Source organism: Solea solea, chromosome 19 (genome assembly GCF_958295425.1).
Source record: "Solea solea chromosome 19, fSolSol10.1, whole genome shotgun sequence".
NCBI lineage: Eukaryota > Metazoa > Chordata > Actinopteri > Pleuronectiformes > Soleidae > Solea > Solea solea.
This window is the reverse complement of record NC_081152.1, coordinates 15,369,464-15,389,915: the sequence shown is the minus strand read 5'-3', so window position 1 is coordinate 15,389,915 and position 20,452 is coordinate 15,369,464. Positions and strand designations below refer to the sequence as shown.

The window sequence follows — 20,452 nt, the reverse complement described above, 5'->3', positions numbered from 1 at the left end:
AATACAACTCAAGTCGAGGAGTGAGACTAGCGGCTGCGACAAAAAAAACATCGAAGAAGTGATGCGGCATATTTTAAGAAGTTTCATCCAGCTCCAACTAACGAAAGAGTGGACTTAGTTTTACTACAGTACCGTTTTCATTGCGGCAAAATGCCTCGTTATGCGCAGTTAGTGATGGGCCCCGCGGGCAGCGGTAAGGTACGTCACCACTCGCTTAATAACATCGCTTATGCTAACCGGCTAACATGCTAAGGCATGAGGCTGTAGTGTTGTATCCTTGGCAGACCAAGTCCACGTGAAATCCGCTTTATTATTGTTGTAAATTGTGTTTTGTCTTATTTCAGAGTACTTACTGCTCCACCATGGTCCAACACGTAGAATCTATGAACCGCACAGTTCAGGTGGTCAACCTGGACCCAGCAGCTGAGCACTTTGACTACCCTGTCATGGCAGGTGAATAAAGCATGTTTATTATTTACAGCATTAATTTTGTAAAACCGGTAACTGACTGATTACTTAATGAAAACACACGTAGACAAAAGACAAGGGTTTTCATGGCTCTGAATCTATGTGATTTTTTTTCATAGTATTTTTATGTCTCTCTTATTGTTTATTTTATAGTCAAGTTTTTATGTGTGAATTGTGCTATAAAAAACAACTTAACTTGCTTGTTAATTTACTTGGTGGACAACTGAACTAAGATATTTAATCTACCTGTCTAATTCAGGCATTCACAGTTTCAAAATAACTCTATTTAAAGCTAATGGAAGCAAATGCTGACAAGCTTTTTTGATCTCTCCTTTTAACTAACTAAAAGCCTGCTTGAATAAAGAGTCTTTGGCTGCTTTTTAAAAGAATCACCAGAATAACATGGAAAGATGGAGGCAACACGTTCCATAGTTATTAAACATTAGATTAGAATAATAATTCTTAAGAATATAAGAATATAAATATGCCAGATTGTAGCTGTAGGCAAATTTTCGCTTGTAGTCTCTTGTCAAGTTGATGTTACAAGGTAAAACATCGAAAGTACAATCAGATAAGCAAGAACATTGGGACGTAAAAAGTTTGGGAGCCACTGTCTGAAAGGTTTGATTCTCTCTGGTCCCAAAGCTTGTGTTGGGAACAACTGACAGCCTCTGACCTAAAGACCTTAGGGTGCTGGTGTGTGAGGTAGGATCAAGTCAGAGATAGAAGAGGGAGCTTCTCCATGAAAATCTCTTTTAGTAAGGACCAGGAATTTGAAATGTACTCTAAAATGAACGGTTAACCAGTGAAGTGATGCTAAAACTGGTGGGATGTGTTGGTTAAAACCCATGCAGCAGCATTCTGAAGTAGTTTTTCAATGGATTCATGGTAAGGAAATGTGCTCATAATATTGTCCAGATCACACTGATAATAAAACCAGTTCCCTCTAAACATTTAGAGGAATAGAATAACAGAAGTAAACGTAATGTTTTGATCTGTGTGTCCCACATGTTAACCTCATTGTTTTAATGTTCTCAGACATCCGTGAGCTCATCCAGGTGGATGATGTGATGGAAGATGCCTCTCTCAAATTTGGTCCCAACGGAGGCTTGGTCTTCTGCATGGAGTACTTCGCCAACAACTTTGACTGGCTGGGGGAAACCTTGGGTCATGTAGAAGACGATTACATACTGTTTGACTGTCCAGGTAAACGTCTTGCTGAAGTTAGTGCAATATCAGCTGATGGTTCCTTTTTATGCTGGCATGTTGTAAAAGAGAGATTTGACGAGGTGCTTGTTGTTTTTGCAGGTCAGATTGAACTTTATACACATCTACCTGTCATGAAGCAGCTTGTGGAGCAGCTCCAGCAGTGGGAGTTTCGAGTGTGTGGGGTCTTTCTGGTTGACTCCCAGTTCATGGTGGAGTCTTTTAAGGTAATCTGTCCAATGTTTTAATTTGTTTATTTTATAAAATCCTCCTTAACACTCTTTGTTATGAGATGGCAAACCTGAAGTTGTAGATCTTCCCTCTTCCCTAACTGCAGTTCATCTCAGGAGTCATGGCTGCCCTGAGTGCCATGGTGTCATTGGAGATTCCCCAAGTAAATATAATGACTAAAATGGACCTGCTCAGCCCCAAAGCCAAGAAGGAAATTGAAAAGTAAGTTTCGTATGAATTCAGTGTATTCAGTTCACATGCAATCTGCAGCAGTGAGTGATTCCCTTTAATGTGGGTACTAAAACCTAAAAAAAGTAACAGGTAGTAACACCTAAAACTAAGGTAGAACTGTATGAACTATGCATTTTATTTGAAAGCAGTATTCATCATGGTTTGCTTTCTTCTTCACTAGGTATCTGGATCCAGATATGTACTCAATGATGGAAGATAACTCTGATAATATCAGAAGCAGACAGTTCAAGAAGCTGACTAAAGCCATTTGTGAACTGGTTAGTGACCTCCTTAATTTGATATTTTATGTCATTTTGAATCAGAATTATGTTTTTCTTTTTAATGAGACTGACCCTTTTCTCACTTGTGTGTCCAGATTGATGACTACAGCATGGTGAGGTTCCTTCCTTTTGACCGCACAGATGAGGAGGGTATCAACATAGTACTGCAACACATAGACTTCTCAATACAGTATGGAGAGGACCTGGAAGTCAAGGAACCAAAGGTGAAGAAACAAACAAACTTGTTCACTGCATTTGACCACAGATATTGTTTTTCTTAATAAAAAAATCCTTTTTATTTCCATCTCTACAGGAACTTGAGGAAGAGCCATCAAACCTAAATTATGATGAGATTTTTCAAGACAGTTGAAGAGTAATTTGACTCCATAGATGCTGCAATGCTGACACAGGAAATAAAGTGGATGCTGATTTAAAACTAGATTCATCAAGTGGGAGACTGCTAGTGACTGCATGGACACAGAGAAAGGAACTTGTGGGGGAAAAAAGACTGTAAAGATTACAACTCTCTTTTTGTTTTGTTTTATGAGCCACAATGACTCATGAAACTTGTGATTTAAAGTAATTCACATTGTTTTAGAATGCTGAAGTTCAAATTGTTATTAAAAAGTTTTATATTTTTAAATAAAACCCTCCAGAAAATGTTTTTTGTTGACTACAGATGTGAAGAAATTGTGTTTTATATTTTGTGTTTGCGCCCTCATGTGGCCACTGCGCTACATGACACGTAGCTACTTCCTGTATAGCTGAAGGGTGGGACAGGCGGAAATAGCGTCCTGTGCTGCTGGTATTTCTCTCTCGCTGAGCAGTTGGACTGATAATTTATCACTCAACATGCCGGTGAGTAAAACATGCGACTCAATTGACAAATGTAACCTTTTAATGTGCGGTATAAAGAGGTAAACCAGTACCTAAACCTAACGGAGTGACACAAGGCCCGACGAGTTAGCGCTAGTGTTGTTGTCGGGTATCATTAGCATAGCCACGTTAGCATGTAGTCGGAATGCTGTAAATGCCAGAAAATATTGCATTTGCAGCCATAATTCAAGCTGCCTGTGCCTGGAAATTAAGTACCTTTTAAAATGAGCTGTTTCGTATGAAATAGCAACATATGTGGTGATTAATAATGGTGCAGATGCTATTTGACTGAGATGTCCACCGTAAAATAAACATGACAGCAACTTTTCTCTCTTTTTTTTGAAGGCGTATCACTCAAACTTGATGGCCCCAGACACCAGGATGGTGGGGAACATGGCCCTGCTCCCCCTCAAAACTCAGTTCAAGGGACCGGCCAGAGGAGATGGTGAGATAGATTAATTGCAGCGTCGTCTTCCCTGTCTCTTTAAATCATGTCAATATTAAAACATTATTTTCTTACCAACAATGTCGTTTTACTTCAAAAACAAAAAGAAGACCTTAATGCCCCCCATTAAAACCTGTTCTGCAACGCTTAAGTGAAAACAACCCTACTACCTGATTTTTTTAAGTAAATAATTAAGTTTAAGAAATTCTGGAAACGTTGCACTTGACATAATTGTAAACAAATTAATTTAACTTCAATGCCATATTTTGTAATTGTGTAACCAGTTCTCTTCTCATTTCTCTACCTACTCAGTATATTTGTGAATAAATTGTGAATTAAGTGTACAAGGCCACTATGTTTGGAGAAAAATAATACAGCAGAACAAAACTAGCATGAGAAACAGTCTACATTAAATGCAGCTCAAGCTGTCTTTGTAACATGTTTCTATCTTTTTTATGATATGTGTTTTGAGAATATATTTTGCTGCCCGAGAGCCAACCACTGTTGCCCATAGAAACTGTTGTTATATTTAGTATTAAATGTTTTTTTACAGCGTTACAGCCAAGTCTGTGCATGTTTCACTCTTTCTTATGACATGCTACTCAGTTCCTCATACGTGTATCTGCTTCACTTCCATATATGGCCTGAAGAGTGCATCCTCCAGGTTAACTTGTTTATATCGATCTGACACCAACTTAACAGCTCTTCACTTTATTTAATAACTGATTCAAGCAAATACTACTTAATAATTTGTATTTTAAGTACTAAAGAAGGTTTTTGGTGACCTGAGTAAGAACATAAACATACTGTATATATTAATATATTTTGATTTAATTTCAGGCATTGATTCAGACATCATCGATGAGGCCATCTACTATTTCAAAGCTAATGTTTTCTTTAAGAACTATGAAATCAAGGTAAGACATTTACAACTTCTAGTTGTGGCAGCTTGTTTTTATCCATCACCTTATGTGTATTGGTATTGTACATGTGTACATTTATTGAACTGTTTTGATTTTAATGTGAGCAACACAGACTTCACTTGTGTGCTAGTTCCTGTGTGTTTTCTCTTCCTCATCTCTCTCTGTCATGGAATTGCTGTGCACTTCATTCTTCCACATGCCCAAACATGCTTCTCCCATTCCCCTCAACACCACAAAGTCAGTCAGGATTAACCATGGTTTTAAATGTTAAGACCTGGCTGAAAATGCACTAATCAAAATAAGTTATATAATAATAGTTATAATATAATATTTTTTTTCCCCCAGAATGAGGCAGACAGGACGCTGATCTATGTCACCCTCTACATTTCTGAATGCCTAAAACGGTTACAGAAGGTAAGATGTGTGTTCGCGCTTCTTGTTGGCTTTATTTAAAACTGTAGTGTGCAACCTTTAAATATAAACTAATATGTTTGTTTCACCAAACGGCTCCACTTTTCTCTGCATAGCAATGATTACATTTCGTGTTACCCGGCAACATTCTCACTGCACATAGGAAGTTGGTAATTTACATAAAGACAGTTGCTGGCAATGGCAACATTGTGCAACAACAGTGAAAATGTTAACAAGTTTGAGTGTGACTGAATTTGAAAGAAATGTCCACAAAACATTCAGATGTGAATTCTGCTGCTCAGAAAAAGCAGTTGATAAATGCTTCTTGCCTCCTACACTGTATACATACCTCCATCATACCTCATGTTCTGATAGTATTGCTGATGGATGCTGCAAATGAACACCGTTACTTTGTTTCTGTTCACAGAGACCAAACAGAGGCAGATTAATAACATCAACAATAACCAAAGAATAAATCACAAAAATGATGCACTGCAGTTTTAAATCCTAATATAAGGCTGTGGACCCTCGGGTGGCTGACCTGACGGTTTTTAAGTGCCCATAAAATGATACATTGTGCGTAAATTGTCTTTTACTGCACACAAGGCAGCTCAAAAGCCTGTTTAGATGGATGTTAATCAGACTTTATGTTATTTAGTGATTTCACCCCTCTACATTGGCTCTTTACAGTGCAGCTCCAGAGGTCAGGGGGAGAAGGAGATGTACACTCTGGGAATCACTAACTTTCCCATTCCCGGTGAACCTGGTTTCCCTCTTAACGCCATGTATGTCAAACCTGCAAACAAGCAGGAGGAAGGTAAGAACCTACACAGCTGACTCGTTCTGATGTGTTTTGGACTTTCCGTTAACCAAGAATAAAAAGAACACAAACAAAAATGCAAGTCGTGCTTATTTAAATGTTGTCCTATTCCTTTTTCAGCAATGAATCACTGGAGGTCCACTTATGCTGTTTCACCACCCTCTGCTCTGAATTAGTGCCAGTTTCCTTGTACCCTTCTTACATTTCAGCTAATTCATAGCCTAGTTATATTAGGCCAAAAATAGATCCCATTAGATTTAGGGATCTGAGGCTAGAGGTGCTGTTTCATTCTTGTGTGGTGGTGTTTTTTTCAGTTAAGAAAAAGATTAAGCACAATTAAATAATTAAATTAGAGCCTCAGGTCACCTTTTTTCTTTTGTGACATTGCAGTCCACAGGTGTGTCTTTCCCCACACTGTATTCTTTCAGTAAATAAGTGTGTGACGACAATGGTGGTTATAATACAGACTCTGTAACCTGTTTAGAGACGATGAGGGCATACCTGCAGCAGATCCGCCAGGAGACGGGCTTAAGGCTATGTGAACGAGTGTTTGATCCCCAGACAGACAAACCCAGCAAGGTCAGTTCAACATCCCCAAGATGCTCATAGCACTAGACCTACAATTATTAATTGATTACTAAATTAAAAGATGTGTTTTGTGCAATATAATCAGTTTTCTGATTTCAGCCTCTGAAATTTGTATATTTTGTAGTTTCTTTGCTCTTCGATAAGACTAAACTGACAAAACCAATCATTTGTTGTTTGGGAAACACCAATTAGCATTTTGTGCATTTTATGGACCAAACAACTTATTGATCTATCAAGGAAATAAAACAGATTAATGATTATGAAAGTAGTAATCAGTTGCAGCCCTTCATAGTACATGCACTGAACATGACAAGATGTGCAGACACTACTTTGACCCAATACTAATTTTAATTACTGTTCAAAGTCAAACAACATTTATTATTTATGAAATTGTTGAGAAAAGGTTTTCGGCAGTAGTAAGTAACCCTTCAGCCGGGTTTCTTGCGACTAATGAGCTGTAGTGGTTTGTTGCCATTTTGCTTGATTCTTGCCACAGGTGGTTTTGAGTTTAACAGCTTTAGAGACTTTTCTTAACCCAGTTTTTGTTTCTTGCAGTGGTGGGTGTGCTTTGTCAAGAAGCAGTTCATGAACAAGAGTCTGTCTGCTCCCGGACAGTGAGCTCAACTCAGGACCCACAGTTTCTGTTGTACAACTGCAACATGGATGCATTTTTGGGGGGGTGGGTGGCAGGGAGGTTTGCTTTTGAGTTGCTAAATAAATGATTTTATACTCTTTGAGTTAAAGGATATCGTCTGGATGTTAATCATATTGAGCTGGTGCTTAATTCAATAAAGCAGTCACAGAGATTGGAAAGTAATGTTGGGGTGTTTTGTGTCCTATTGCACTCATCACAGAAAAGCACATTCTCAGTGGATCTTGATCAGCCTGGGAATGAGCTGCTGTTAGATTAAATCTGCACAGATCAACTTAAAATGAAGATCGTCACAGTTGCAATTAAAACATTTCCACAAATCTGTCAATGTCCACATTGAGGTTTATTACTTATATTCAAAATCTAACATTCATTGACCTGCATATCCAATAAATCATTTTCCTTCCTAGCCATTTAAATGTATTTCATGATTGACTGTTCAGCCCTGACGAGTGAACGAGATCAGATCATTTAATGGGTGGTATTTGAAGTGCCACGAAACGACGGCAACGGTACACCCTTCAGGAAAGATGCATGCATCTTTGTGTGCAATCACATGGACAAAGAGTTCATATTTACAAAGGTAAAAAATGTAGCATGCTCATTACAAAAATATTTATTGTTGTGTTCTCTTTGGTTTGTCCATAACTGTATTTTTCTGCCTTCAAAACAAGCCTTCAGATGCAGTCCTGATGGAAAATTGATTGGTTTCCTTCCTTGGCAGTCAAAGTTAAGGCAGCAATGGATGGTAAGTTTCCACTCTCAGGGAAATTAACTTTTAAAATGAGCAGGAAAGACAAGCCATTGTCCATATCTCCATCTCCAATGTCTGCAAATAGTCTTAAGCTGTATTACTGACAGATAAATAGACTGGGTGGCTCAGTGTAGCAGGTTGAAAATAGAAAAAGCATCAAAAACGGACAGTACACATCATAAAATAGCCTTGGTCTAAATAAATAGGTTCATAGAAAGTAAATAAGATCATAAATGGTACATTTATCAGAGGGGATATAATTCTTTACCCAAAAAGTGTCCTTGTATAAACCCAATTCCTATAAATCATCTTGCTGTGAGTGAAATTCTGATGATGGAATAGACTGTCTTTTGTCCCACTGAGGAAGGAAAACTGAATGTAAAATGAGAACTTAGGGCAGCATGAGTGCCTCTGCCAACCAACCACACTTATAAATAAACAACTCTCAAATGGCAAAACAAAAATTTATAGAGAAATAAGTGACTGTTCAAAAAAAATAATAAAAAAAATACACACACAAGCTGAATGTAATTTTTTGAACTGTTTCCTCCCGTAAGTCTCTCTCTCCTTTAGGCGACTGATGTTGCAAACTGTGCCCCATGATCTTCAGGCTGACTGACGTCTTACCAGTTGTCAAATCCTCTGAAGTTCCACCCTGAGAAAAGACATACACCTCAGGTTAGTTTTACAGCCCAATTAACTATAAGGGACTGACATATTTTGAAAATACATTGTGGTGAATCCTAACTAATAAGTGGTTGTACTGACTCACCACATTGATGACTGAAGTGAGGCTTTAGTCAAACGCCATCTCTTGACTCCTCCGCACACATCGGGCCACTTTTTTCTTAAAAATTCCGTTAGGATCTTCCCTCCACTCTTTCTGCAGACACAATTAATAGCTCAATTAATTGCTGTGAACAGTCATCTCGTGCTTGCTACTTCTTGCTGCTCGGCCAAATATTTTGTACACAACATTCCAGAGTGCAGTGAACTGGAAAGTATTTATTTGACATGAGTCTATAATTGTTGGGGTTTCTTTTCTGACTCCAGGCAGCCTTTAAAATTTAAAAGATAAGGTCATTAAACCTAAGCAAAACGCAACCTGACCTTGGCAGGTGATGATTTGCCTTGCGGGGACCCACGTTACTCAGCCTGCGTATAGATTTCCATTGGAAAAGAGAGATTAATTTTTCTGTGCCCTTTTATATGCAAAATCCTAGCCTAGAAAACTGGTGTCAGCTAACTAACCACTGCTAGGATAGGTACTTACAGCTGCATCCACATTGGCAGGAGAGTCTCCATTAGGGTCTGCCAACATGGATATAACACTGATCATTATGGTCTCCACGGTATGGATCGGTAGCCAGCGCTCCTCTGGCTTCTCATAGCCATATTTGTCCTCACCAGGTTCATGCAGGATAGAAATGCAAACATCACCATTCTTCGCCACTGGGAAGAAAACGAGTATAAACCAAAATGACCAATTTATTTGCACTTTTTACCACAAGATTGAATGTTAAACTACAGTTTCACACTATAATACAGTAATCTGTGAGCACTACCATGTCTGAACAAGTAAAAATAAGCATTAAATAAACATTTCCTTATTTGGCAGATGAACACTTTTGTTGTAATCAGGTATTGCTTAAAATATTTATGACAAAGACCCTAAACAGAACTCTTTGAAATGTGAAATAATGATCAGTTACCCATTTTTAAGCCCAAAAAGTTAGTAAATTGCTTATTTGTACTATGACTTTAGCAGTATTTACACACTTTTTAAAATTAATTGCAGAAGATGCTTATAGCAATACAGTGACCTGAGAAATTTATTTCCTCACCATTTGGATGCCAGAGTTCTGTAATGAACTTCATCTTAGGAGGCCTCAGAGGATAGTCACGGGGAAAAGTTAAGGTTGCTTTGAAGAAACCTCCTTCACTGAAAATGAGAAGGACAAAGATGTTTTCTATGTTTGTGCACAGTGGTATTTGAGTAGAAGAAAAGAGAATATAAGAGATTATTTTTGTGGATAATACATACAATAAGGTGTCTTGAGGCCCAATGACAACTACCTCCCACTGATAAATGTCATCGTCGTCGACAAGACCCGCAGAAAAGCCTTCTACTGGGTTCTTGTTTAGCTCTGAAATTTAAGACAACGGTTGCAACAGGGTAAGCAGGGGGTAAGCCTGAGTCCCCCCTTCAAAGTTGGGAGGGTGCCTCAGAGGAAGCATGATTACATCAGCCCACAGCAATAACAACTCTGTGTGATCCACTACAATGTCTGAAAGACTGTTGGTTAGGAAACTTACAAATCCAGTGTGTAACATTGAGGGAGGTTTACTTGCAGAGATTTCATAATTATGTTTGTACAAGTATACAATGACAGTCATTTTGTAGCCTTCTAATTATCTACAGTGTCATCTTCAAATGTTTTACACACTGGACCTTTAATCATGAGGTAGAATGTAGAGGATACCCTGGATGTCCCAAAACATCCCCGATTTATGTAGACAGTTACATTTCAAACCTTTAAGTGGGCTTTTCATAACCTTTAAACTACCTCGTGTTTTAGTTGCTGGAACATTAATTTACTGACAACACAGGCACTCGTATTGTTTGGTTCGTGGTGGAAAAACGGTCACACACACTCGGATAGTTGTGATTATTTTCTTTAAATGCCTTAGGTTGTTGCCTTGTTGCGCAACAACAGCTAATCTTCCCGTCACATCTCGGCTAACAGCTGTCTGGCACGCTCTCTACACACGTGCCTTTCAACTTTATTGTCAATTACATCTGTGCGGAAGGAAATTTAGACAAAACAGACACAAGGGCCAAATAAAACACAGCTGTTATGCTGTGTGTTTGACAAAAAAAACCCCGACAACATGAGAGGGTTTAAAGTACAAAGTCAGAAACAGTGACAGTTAGCATGCTAACTTACCTGCTAGTTGTTTACGCAGTAACAACGAGGACTGTTCCGTCATTTTACGACTATATCTGTTTAAACGTCTGTGATTTGTTTTAACTAACGCCTATCTAACTAAACGTGAACACGGTAAAAAAAAATGAGACAGAGATCTATGAGGGTAAAGCACGCTGTCTCTGTGATAGCATTAACATGAGTCAAATTTACAGCAGACTCAAGTCAGAGGTAGGAAGAAGGATATTTAGCCCTCGGTTTAACCTTACAGGCAAAACTAGCGTTCAGGATGTTGACTGTCCTTTTTAAGGTCCGCCAGGGAAAGTCCAACGAGTAGATATGACGATTAAAGCCCTAATGCAGTGCTTTCGATTTCGTAAAAAAATCGCTGGATACTGGACTTCACGCCGCCGAGAAAGTGCTGCCTGATAGGCAAAACATCGGGCATTCTATTCCTTTGATAATGAAAGTTCACTTGTTCGTGTGGGTTTGCAGTGGTCCTCCCACAAATTGGTGCTCTACTGTCTCAAGTGGTTATGAATAAGTACTACACGTTCTTCCTTAACATGCTCGTACTCGCTCTGCAGCTATTCTGGCAGTTTTAAATCAGATACTATTGTAGTAATAATAATAACATTAAAAATAATAATAAATATGACCACCACAATAAGAGTTCTTGTAGTATCAGGAATTTCAAGTGATATGAGGTGGCTTTCAAATCAACCTAACCCCTGTTTCCTGCCATTACAGTCCTGCTTTAAGCATTTGCCCATGGCCATGAGGAAAGGAATTGGGCTGGGATGGGTTAAATGCAGAGGTCAAATTCACTATCACTAATTGGGGTGTGTGCAAAAAAAACAAAACAAAACTAATTCTACTTCTAAATGACAGTTGCCGCTAAAACAGTGTCAAGCCTCGCCAGCAGTGGCTCTGATAAAACACAAAACAACAACAAAAACGTGCTACCTGTTCTACTCTGTCAGCATTCTTCTTCCTGAAATCATAATCAATCCGAAAGTGCGATACCCAGTTTTCCTGGAACTTTTTCATGACCTCATTACTATTAGGTCTTTCACAAAACTTTCTTATCTTCCATAGTACTAATGGCTCTATTCCTTAATTATAGCCATGCTGTAATTTGGCAGCAATTCAGGGCCAACTGCTTATGTGACCTATTCCCTCTTCATCACTTGCCGTGCTCACATAACCACCTTTTTAGATTTGTTTCCCATCCTCTCTGTGAATTTAAGACTTTGTACATGGTGATGATGTACAGACGTCACATGCTTGTTAAGACCTAAACCCTCAGTCCTCCCTGGCCTTTGTCACCAGTTCCTCTCACACCATGTTCTCCCCCTCAGGCCTGCCCTTCTTCTTTCACCCACAAGATGTCCCCAGACTCTTTTTCAGTGCCATAATTCCACCTGCTCACCTGTTTCCAGTCTGTGGTGCCCTCGATTGCCATCCCCCCTTCACACACATTTGATTCTAGTTCTCAGCCAGTATTCATACCAGCCCCATTGTGTGCAGTCACTGCCAGGTCTGTTTTTGTTCATGTGCTTTTATTACTGCCACATTCCAGGTGGTTTACCTGAGGACCACAACACAATGCATGTTTCAGGTCGAAGATTAACTAAACCTGGGTCAATATCCGTTTTTTTGGCACACCTTTCAGCACGCAACATCCTTTAATTGCTTTAAAATATGGGGAAAATGTATCTTTTTCATTCACATTTGCTCAACACCTATTCTCCAAACATCCTATTGTTCAGGGCATTCTTGTATTGTATGTAGATTTTCCTGATTTATCACAGTGGGATTATCTAGCCCAAATTGCCTTGCATGAATTAACACACATGCACCGCAACATCCAAATTTTTAATTAACAGATTTAATCACAGCTCTTGTACTTATACTTTTATAATAATGATTTATTCTTCTTGATATTTTCTCAGGCTGTGTTCCTTCACTGTCTGCATTATCACAACTTTCATTCTTCCATAATGTGGCACGACAACATGCAAATTAGCACTTTATCCTCAGACAATATCAACACATATTTCTAAATTCCTGCCTGTTGGCACTGAAATATTCAACATACCCCCAATAAATGTCTGCATCTTGAACTTATTTGCACCTTGAGTGACATCCTCGCTCACATTTTGTAGATCTCCCCTGACAAAACCAGCTGTATCTCCCACATATGTTTGTACTTCTCCTCTGCAACAACCTTTGACTCATCCAGGAACTTCTCTGCTTCTTCAACCAGTGCTCCAGTCACCTTGGGTCTTTTTACTTACTTGTTTGGTTTTTTTTGCCTTCAGGCACCCATCAGAAATGCAGAGAAAATTCATTTTTTTTTAAATAAAATATGTATCAGGATGTTCCTTGAAGGTGCAATTTACCTGCACAATCGCAGACCCTGCCGTCACCTTCACTTTAGGAACAACTCTTTGCACCGGCTGCCTCCCACACCACCTTGTATTTCTGCAGACTACAGCTTTATTACCAAACCTCGAAAAGCCACAAGATTGTTTGCTTGTTACATTTTGAGGCGTCATATCAGTTAGCTTTCAGTAGCTGATTGGGGTCGGTGTTCGTGCGTCAAAATAATTGGATCATGGATGTTTGGCCATCAGCTGACAATTCAGTCATATTCATGTAATCAAATTACAGCATAGAAAGAAAGAGAAATCCACAAATTGAAATTGCACTTGGCAACAAGGGAGGAAAATCCCTTTCAATGGGACGGAATCTCTTGCAGAACTAGACTGGTTTAATTTACCTTTTTGTCTGTTGTTGATTATGGAGTTGTGTTGGATATGAATGCCTCTACTCATTGTCTTTGCATGCTGGATAGCGTGTACTATAGGGCAGCAAAATTATATAAAAAAAAAAGTGGTTCTTTTGCTCACTGTTACTCACCACTGTGTGCTATATTCTTGTGAATTGGTCATTGTGTGGTCGTTTGTTGCCTCAGTCACCGGCATGCGTTTATCTACAGAACCATACTGGAAGAAAACATCCTTCTTACTTATCTTCTCTTTTAAAATTGAACCATGAAAGTCATACTCTTTTTTTCCCCCTTTGGATATGCTTGTGATTTGTGCTGCCTCAATTTTAAACTAAAGTGTGAAAGGAAGCTTCTATGTTTTTGGCACCTGATACTTGGCATAATATAGAGTTTGATCTTCAACTGCAAAACCTAGTAACCTAGAGTTTAAAACTCTGGTGGAGGTTCTGGGTGCAAGTGTTCCATATGTTGTTAATCTACGTATGTGTTCCAAAAATAATATTTCCTTATTCCTCAGTCTTAAAAGAGCAATTAAAACACGTCAGAGTTACAAAGATGGCCAGATTGCCTTTGGTTACGTATGTTCACGAGAGGAGCTCAGGACCAAGAGCCACAAAACCTGACGATATTTTAATAACTCCTTTAATAGCAGCTTTAATTAACTTCAATGTCCTTGTATGTCTCTGTTAAGTGAGGATTAGCTTTAGTCCTTTTTGCAGCTTGGACTCATTAAGCATTCACTCAGGTTTTCCTCCAGCTGTATAGCCACATAAGTCAATTCCTTTATTAAAGGAGAATCTGACTGAAACCGACACTTGTAGGGATCCTCCTTTTTATTTTTAAACCTTTTGTAAGTGATATACACATACGCCTCATTCTAATCTCTCAGTGACCGCTCCATTAAAGTCACTGCAGTACAGCACTTTCCCGATGTTGGCCTGCATCGGCTTATAACCTAACATGTAAAGACAAAATGCTACAGTGATAATGCCAAGGCTGCAGTGTAGCAACATAATGTTAATTGGCCTAATGGGAAATTCGGTCTTAGCTCTGTGCTCTAACAACCCCACTCGTATAAGGCAGAAGCTATACATATTGTATATTGATTGTTTTTGTTGCATGAAATAATGTCGCCATTAAAAACTGTATCATTAGGCAATGATATAGTACAATGATGTTAAAAAAATGCTGAGTTTATTTCCTCCGGCACGTATTCCCACAGGCTGAAGTGAAAAAAAGATACAGAACCGTGGTCAGTAGCTAATGGCAGGTAATTTGTTGCATTGATTAGAGCTGTCTCATCCCTGTTCTGAGGTCGAAACTTCATTGGAGTATACTATTGATATGCTCTAAACTGCGAAAGTGAGTTGCTGACTTGTACCACTTTACTTGAGGGTTTACTGTGAAATGGAAGATTAAGCTGCTTCAGATATGAGCCTAAAAGTGTGTGTGAGCTGGAAATATAGCTACTATATTTTCAGTAAAATGCCACGATATGAGAAAAAAGGAAGTCTCAGCTTGTGAGAAGATAGAGCTTTTCATATCAATACATTTTATTATTTTATAGTATAATAGATTTGTTTTTTGTATAACCTGTATTTAATATAGAGCGAATCCCTCACACACTTAAAAGATCAGTGTTTTCACTGAAACAACTTAATGTTTCATCTTTCAACTTTTCTGCTTTAATTTTTATTATTATCATTATTATCCAGCAGGGCAAATAAAAAAAAACAGGCATAGTTGATAGTAAAATACAAGGTGAATTCCTGTCATTTTAAGTGCTACACAGTGGCAAAAGGTGAAAAATGAATGAAAACGATTAATAAAATAGACACAGAATCATTTTAAAATCATAAAAGAAAGCAAGTCGGCCATGAAAGTTAAGCTTCTCAACAGCCACAGGAATAAAATAAGCTCTGGTATGCTTTGCTTTTGTTCTATAGGCCTGAGGGAAGTAAACTAAACTCCTTCAAAAGTGAGAAAGACTGCCGTTCCAGTAAAAATAGGCAAACAAAAGTTAGTCAAAGTAGCGTTTTTGTGGTTCCAGACTTTTACTGTGTGTGCATTTTCTGTTCAGCCACGTAGTCGGGCGAGATCTGAACAAATGAGTCTGCCTACTGCACAAACATTACAGTGTTAGGCTCTCTGAACTTGCCCGGTAACTCTGTGTCTTTGAACATGGAAAAGGGATTCAAAGTAAACAAAAGTTTGAAAACCTTGGGCGCTGCTGTTGATGAAAAATAGTCAAGGTGAAGTGCAACGCAACACAGATGCCTCGTCATTTATGAAAATATGATCAAAGCTGCACCACAATTCCAAGGTTGGAGTCTATATTCAAAGTTGTGTGTGAAGGCTGATCGTATTTAATCTGAAAAAATTACTTTGTCCACATGTTGTCCACAGATGGCTTGTTTCTCTCATTTTCATACCAAGTGTGTCTCGCGAACTTATTAATTGTTTCCCATGCTGATTTCACATGCATTCATTTTAAAATGCTCAACTGTATATGTACATTTATAATTGCCAGATCTTCCACAGAGGTTCAGCAGGGGGTCAAAGCAATTTGTTTTCCCTCAATTGCTTTTATTTTTAAATAAAAACATTCATTTGGAGAGCTTGTATGCATGATTATAATGCAGTTGTCAGACCCAGTGCTATAATAAAACGGGTCATAGTATAGTATGTTGTCAAAAGCTATAAAAAAGGTCATAGTACAGTATGTTGTCAAAAACTATAAAGAAAGGTCATAATGTATTGTATTTGTCAAAAACTATAAAAAAAGGTCATAGAATAGTATGTTGTCAAAAACTATAAAAATGGTCATAGTATAGTATGTTGTCAAAAACTACAAAAATGGTCATAGTATAGTATGTTGTCAAAAACTACAAAAAAAGAGTCATAGTGTGGAAGAATAGTACAGTATGTCGTAAAAAAACTGCATGTAGTTTTTGACAACAACATCTATAGGTTTTTTTAGTTTCCATCAACAAGTTGCACAGACACAATGAAAACGTGAACATATGGACCTGTGTATTGTTTGAATGGCTTAGTATGGAATGCATGACAAGGTACGTTTATACATGGCACTGTAGGCTCAGTTTAATATAAAAACTATTCTATACAATATACATATATATACATATATATGTATATATATACATACATATATATATATTTTTTTTTTGGGGGGTCCTTGGTCTGAAAAACGTTGACGACCCCTGGTTTAGATGATTCAGCTCGTTGCACGTTTCACATCTGCAAATAAGCACCGGCGAGATATACTGCAACGCATGAAAGTAAAATAGTGCCGTGGCAGAAAGTCAGTGTCATGGTGCTGAAGTAATTAGTGAAAAGGTTAGTGTCAGTGCTACTAATGCACTGAGAGCAAGCGGGGTTTCTCGCTCTCTTGGGATTATGATAGTTGTAAAAAAAACAGTTGCATTGATTCGCTGCCTGGAACAAACTACGTTAGTGCTTTCTTCTTCTTTTTTTTCAAGGAATACAAGTGAAATAATAATTAAAAGATTATAATGTAAGGTACTGATCCCTGTGAGGTTTTTGTTTTTCAGCTTATGACGCGAAAAACTATTGCCATAAAATTAGCTGTGAACACCCAGGCACCCACAAACAGGAAAAACCATTGATTTTTTTAGTGACCTTTTGACTTTCTCCTCCAGCACTGTTTGTTAACCACTTACACAAGTACTGCAGGTTCTATAGGCTCAGGAGCACAAGTCCCAATTACTGCCTCAATTTCTGGGCTGTAAACGCTGATCGATATGGACTAATTTGCTTTGTCCTTATTTGGTGAATTTATCATCATTTATTGACGCAGCAGCCGGTGTTGAGAACGTTATTAATTTAAACTTTTTGTTGGTATTAAGTAATGAAGTTAAGCACACTCATGACTCACTCGTGAAAAAAAAAAAAAAAGTTTCAGGTTATTTATTTAGCTGATTTCTGTCAGCACGGGATGAAGCGAAAGTGCTGTATATTGCTTTAATTGTTGTGGAGGAAATAATTGACAAGATGTGATATATTTAGAGCCTTAGCGAGGCAAAGCTTTATTTACCAATGAACATGTTACACAGTTGAATAGCCTCTCTTTTTTATACTGTATTATTTGGAATCCGTCCTTATTAGGGTCACTCCAACCTTGGCTGATTTCCCTTGTCAAAACACTAACGCCATCCAAAAGTCTTGGACAACAGCTTAGTTTATCTCCAGCTCGTTAGCCAATAATATATAGTTTATCGTTAATTGGAACCAAACACACAGGCGCCACATCTGGATGTTTCCAGTCCCTAAGTTGTAACCAAACTCCCTGGTTCCCTGACCCTTTGACCTTTCCCTGTATAATTTTACTTCCGCACAATCACGAATAATTTGTGGACAACCGTTGAGACGATACCTGGGAAACCGGAGTGGCTCGCTAAAGTGAGAACTTCAGGGTTTATATAATTGAGTGCAACCTGTGTGATTGTCTTAGCACCTCAGACAGAAATACAGAAATGGCTTTGACTCAATGACTCCCTCATTCATTATTCTCCTCATTATGTAAGCTTGTTTATTCTTCAGAATTTTGCTCCTTATTTAAGCTGGTATTGCGTAGGCATAGAGCAACTATAAAAGCATTATAGTGTGGTTTGTACAAAAAAGAAATGCATGCAATTATACATTGAAAAAAACCCGAATAATTTCTACGTCTTTGTCCACTGCCACTATCGCTTTTTCCTTCCACACAGGAAGCTCCCTATAGATTTCCCTGTTGAATATGAAAGACGTAACAGTCATCAGTCAACCTGAGCCGCGCCGTACTACCTCGAGTTAAAAGCCATCGTCTTTAAAATGTACGCCCGCGTCTCTCCGCCGGCGTCCGATTGGCTTCTGGGTGGTGGAGGTGGTGGTGGTGGTGGTGGTGGGGGGGGGGGGTTTATGGGATTTAATTTCCTTCAGGAAATGACATGCACTGTAAATGTGAAAATTCATTTTGTGAGACGCCTCGAAAAGTCAATCTCCAGCGAAGAAAAACAACTGTGCAAATGAGGAAAAAAGTGTCCCAATTTGTTGTTTTTATCTTCGACGGTAATGTGTTACAAACATATTTGTAGATGGTGTTGGACCAATTTCAATTAAAAAAAAATGCGGAATGTATATTTTAATGTTCGTTTCAGTAGATTTTTACACAATTTCTAAGGAAACGTCGTACTTTTTTGCAACCTGCGACTGAATTTGAATAGTTTGACAGGGGATCCTGTTAATCTCACCCCCCTATGCACAGAAGGTCGCTGAGCATGCACGTTTAATGTTTAATCTCCATAGACAAACACCAGAGAGCAGCCTCCTGTGACCACTGGTTTTGCCGCACAGTGACTTTGTGAGATAAGAACATCTTTCATCACCGTTCCACATCATTCTTTGAATAACATATACTCCCTGATCATCTGAGGAAGCTGCAAGTGCAAATACTGCACTCACAGAGCTGTTTCCTGCTTTCCAATATCCAGGCTTTTCATTCTGAAAATATAGAATGTACATTAGAAAGATTTAGCCCCAGGTCAGGGCTCACAGGCTCATTATCTCCCAATTAGCAATAATTATTCATGATAGTATACAACTCTAATGGTAACAACCCACTTTTATTGGACACAGTCAGCAGAGTTTTAGACTGGATTTATAAGAGTTCAGCCTCTGTTTAGGCTGAAACTGTGTGATAATGTGTTAATGGCGATGTTTTTTTATTGCATAAATTACAGCTTTTAAAAGAAACACAGAGCGAAAACAATGAGAAGTGAACATAAAGAGAAGATTTCCATATAGAAGAATAAGAAAGTAGCTACAAATTTGCAAGATTTCGGGATATAGTTGGATGTTTTTGCAGTTCTTGCATTAACTCTTGTCAGAGTGTATGTTTTATTTTCACAGGGATGTGCCTGGCCTTAAATAATGACGCATTAAATCCCTCAGGGACAGCTCAACACCCTGCATGGCTGATTACATCCTGCTTTGATTTAAATGCACCCATCTTTCACAAACATCATCAGAATCCCCTCCCGGTCCTGCCCGGAAATTAGTGGGCCAACTGAAATGATTAATAAATGGCTGGTAAATAAATCTAACTTGACGCAGCACACTCAGACTTCCAGTATCACCTGGCTTTAGTGTCGCAGCAGAATTATGGAAAGGATCACAAAGATCTTCCCCTTGAAGCCATTGATTTTTTTCATCTTAAGCTGCAGCTGAAGGAAGGAAGGACGTCTGTTAAGTAAAATTGTTTTTTTTTTCTTTTGTGATGAGGTCTATTTAAAAAACCTTTTTTGATGCACTGCTCACACCCATCACCCACTTTATTTTAATGGGTTACAAGCAGAGGAGGAAAGTTTACACGCATTACTGTAATATGAGTAGTTTTTTGTGTACTTCTACTTTTTAAAGTGTTTTTTCTAAATTTGTAATTTTACTTTTACTTATGTATATTTTTTTGGAAGTACTGTACTTCACTAAAAAAAAATGAATACATTCATGCACCGGAAACTTTGTCAGTTAATATGAGGACAGGTAAAAGACGTTGAATGACGAAGACAGGTGAATGACGTGAACAGGTGAATGAAGTGGACAGGTGAATGACGAGGACAGGTGAATGTCAGTTTAATTTGTAAAGATTTGCCTTAAATTAAAAACAATTCATGTAAGATTTGTGAGATTTCAATCAATTTTAGCTACTTTTTTTTTTTACTTTAACTTGAGTATATTTTTAAACCAGTACTTTTACTTGTACTTAAGTAAAATGTTATCAGAATAGTGGTACTTTTACTTGAGTAGAATATTTCAGTACTCTTTCT

At 38.2% G+C, this 20,452-nt stretch overlaps 3 protein-coding genes across 5 annotated transcripts; 2 read left to right on the top strand and 1 right to left on the bottom strand.

Annotated features, from left to right (window-relative positions):
* The first annotated feature begins 11 nt into the window (after positions 1–11).
* gpn3 (GPN-loop GTPase 3) lies at positions 12–3,097 on the top strand. The gene is made up of 8 exons (XM_058617666.1): positions 12–198; positions 345–453; positions 1,507–1,674; positions 1,777–1,901; positions 2,012–2,127; positions 2,318–2,414; positions 2,513–2,641; positions 2,731–3,097. The coding sequence occupies exons 1-8, from the start codon at positions 151–153 to the stop codon at positions 2,785–2,787; spliced, it is 849 nt and encodes a 282-aa protein (XP_058473649.1). The 5' UTR covers positions 12–150; the 3' UTR covers positions 2,788–3,097.
* Positions 3,098–3,144: 47 nt separating this feature from the next.
* On the top strand, positions 3,145–7,297 carry arpc3 (actin related protein 2/3 complex, subunit 3). Of its 2 annotated transcripts, XM_058617669.1 has the most exons (7): positions 3,150–3,275; positions 3,639–3,738; positions 4,579–4,655; positions 5,007–5,075; positions 5,763–5,889; positions 6,377–6,471; positions 7,036–7,297. In XM_058617669.1, the coding sequence occupies exons 1-7, from the start codon at positions 3,270–3,272 to the stop codon at positions 7,096–7,098; spliced, it is 537 nt and encodes a 178-aa protein (XP_058473652.1). In that variant the 5' UTR covers positions 3,150–3,269; the 3' UTR covers positions 7,099–7,297. The 2 variants fall into 2 exon arrangements, with proteins under 2 accessions (XP_058473653.1, XP_058473652.1); XM_058617670.1 differs by lacking the exons at positions 6,377–6,471; positions 7,036–7,297 and adding an exon at positions 6,013–6,246 and having other exon boundaries at positions 3,145–3,275.
* Positions 7,298–7,456: 159 nt separating this feature from the next.
* On the bottom strand, positions 7,457–11,255 carry LOC131446446 (ubiquitin-conjugating enzyme E2 G1-like). 2 transcript variants are annotated; one of them, XR_009233920.1, is made up of 7 exons: positions 10,835–11,255; positions 9,931–10,033; positions 9,731–9,828; positions 9,160–9,338; positions 8,997–9,041; positions 8,659–8,769; positions 7,457–8,541 (listed from the first exon to the last, which is right to left on the bottom strand). XR_009233920.1 is itself a non-coding variant. In XM_058617672.1 (6 exons), the coding sequence occupies exons 1-5, from the start codon at positions 10,875–10,877 to the stop codon at positions 8,683–8,685; spliced, it is 510 nt and encodes a 169-aa protein (XP_058473655.1). In that variant the 5' UTR covers positions 10,878–11,252; the 3' UTR covers positions 7,457–8,541; positions 8,659–8,682. The 2 variants fall into 2 exon arrangements, 1 of the variants encoding a protein (XP_058473655.1); XM_058617672.1 differs by lacking the exon at positions 8,997–9,041 and having other exon boundaries at positions 10,835–11,252.
* Positions 11,256–20,452: the final 9,197 nt, after the last annotated feature.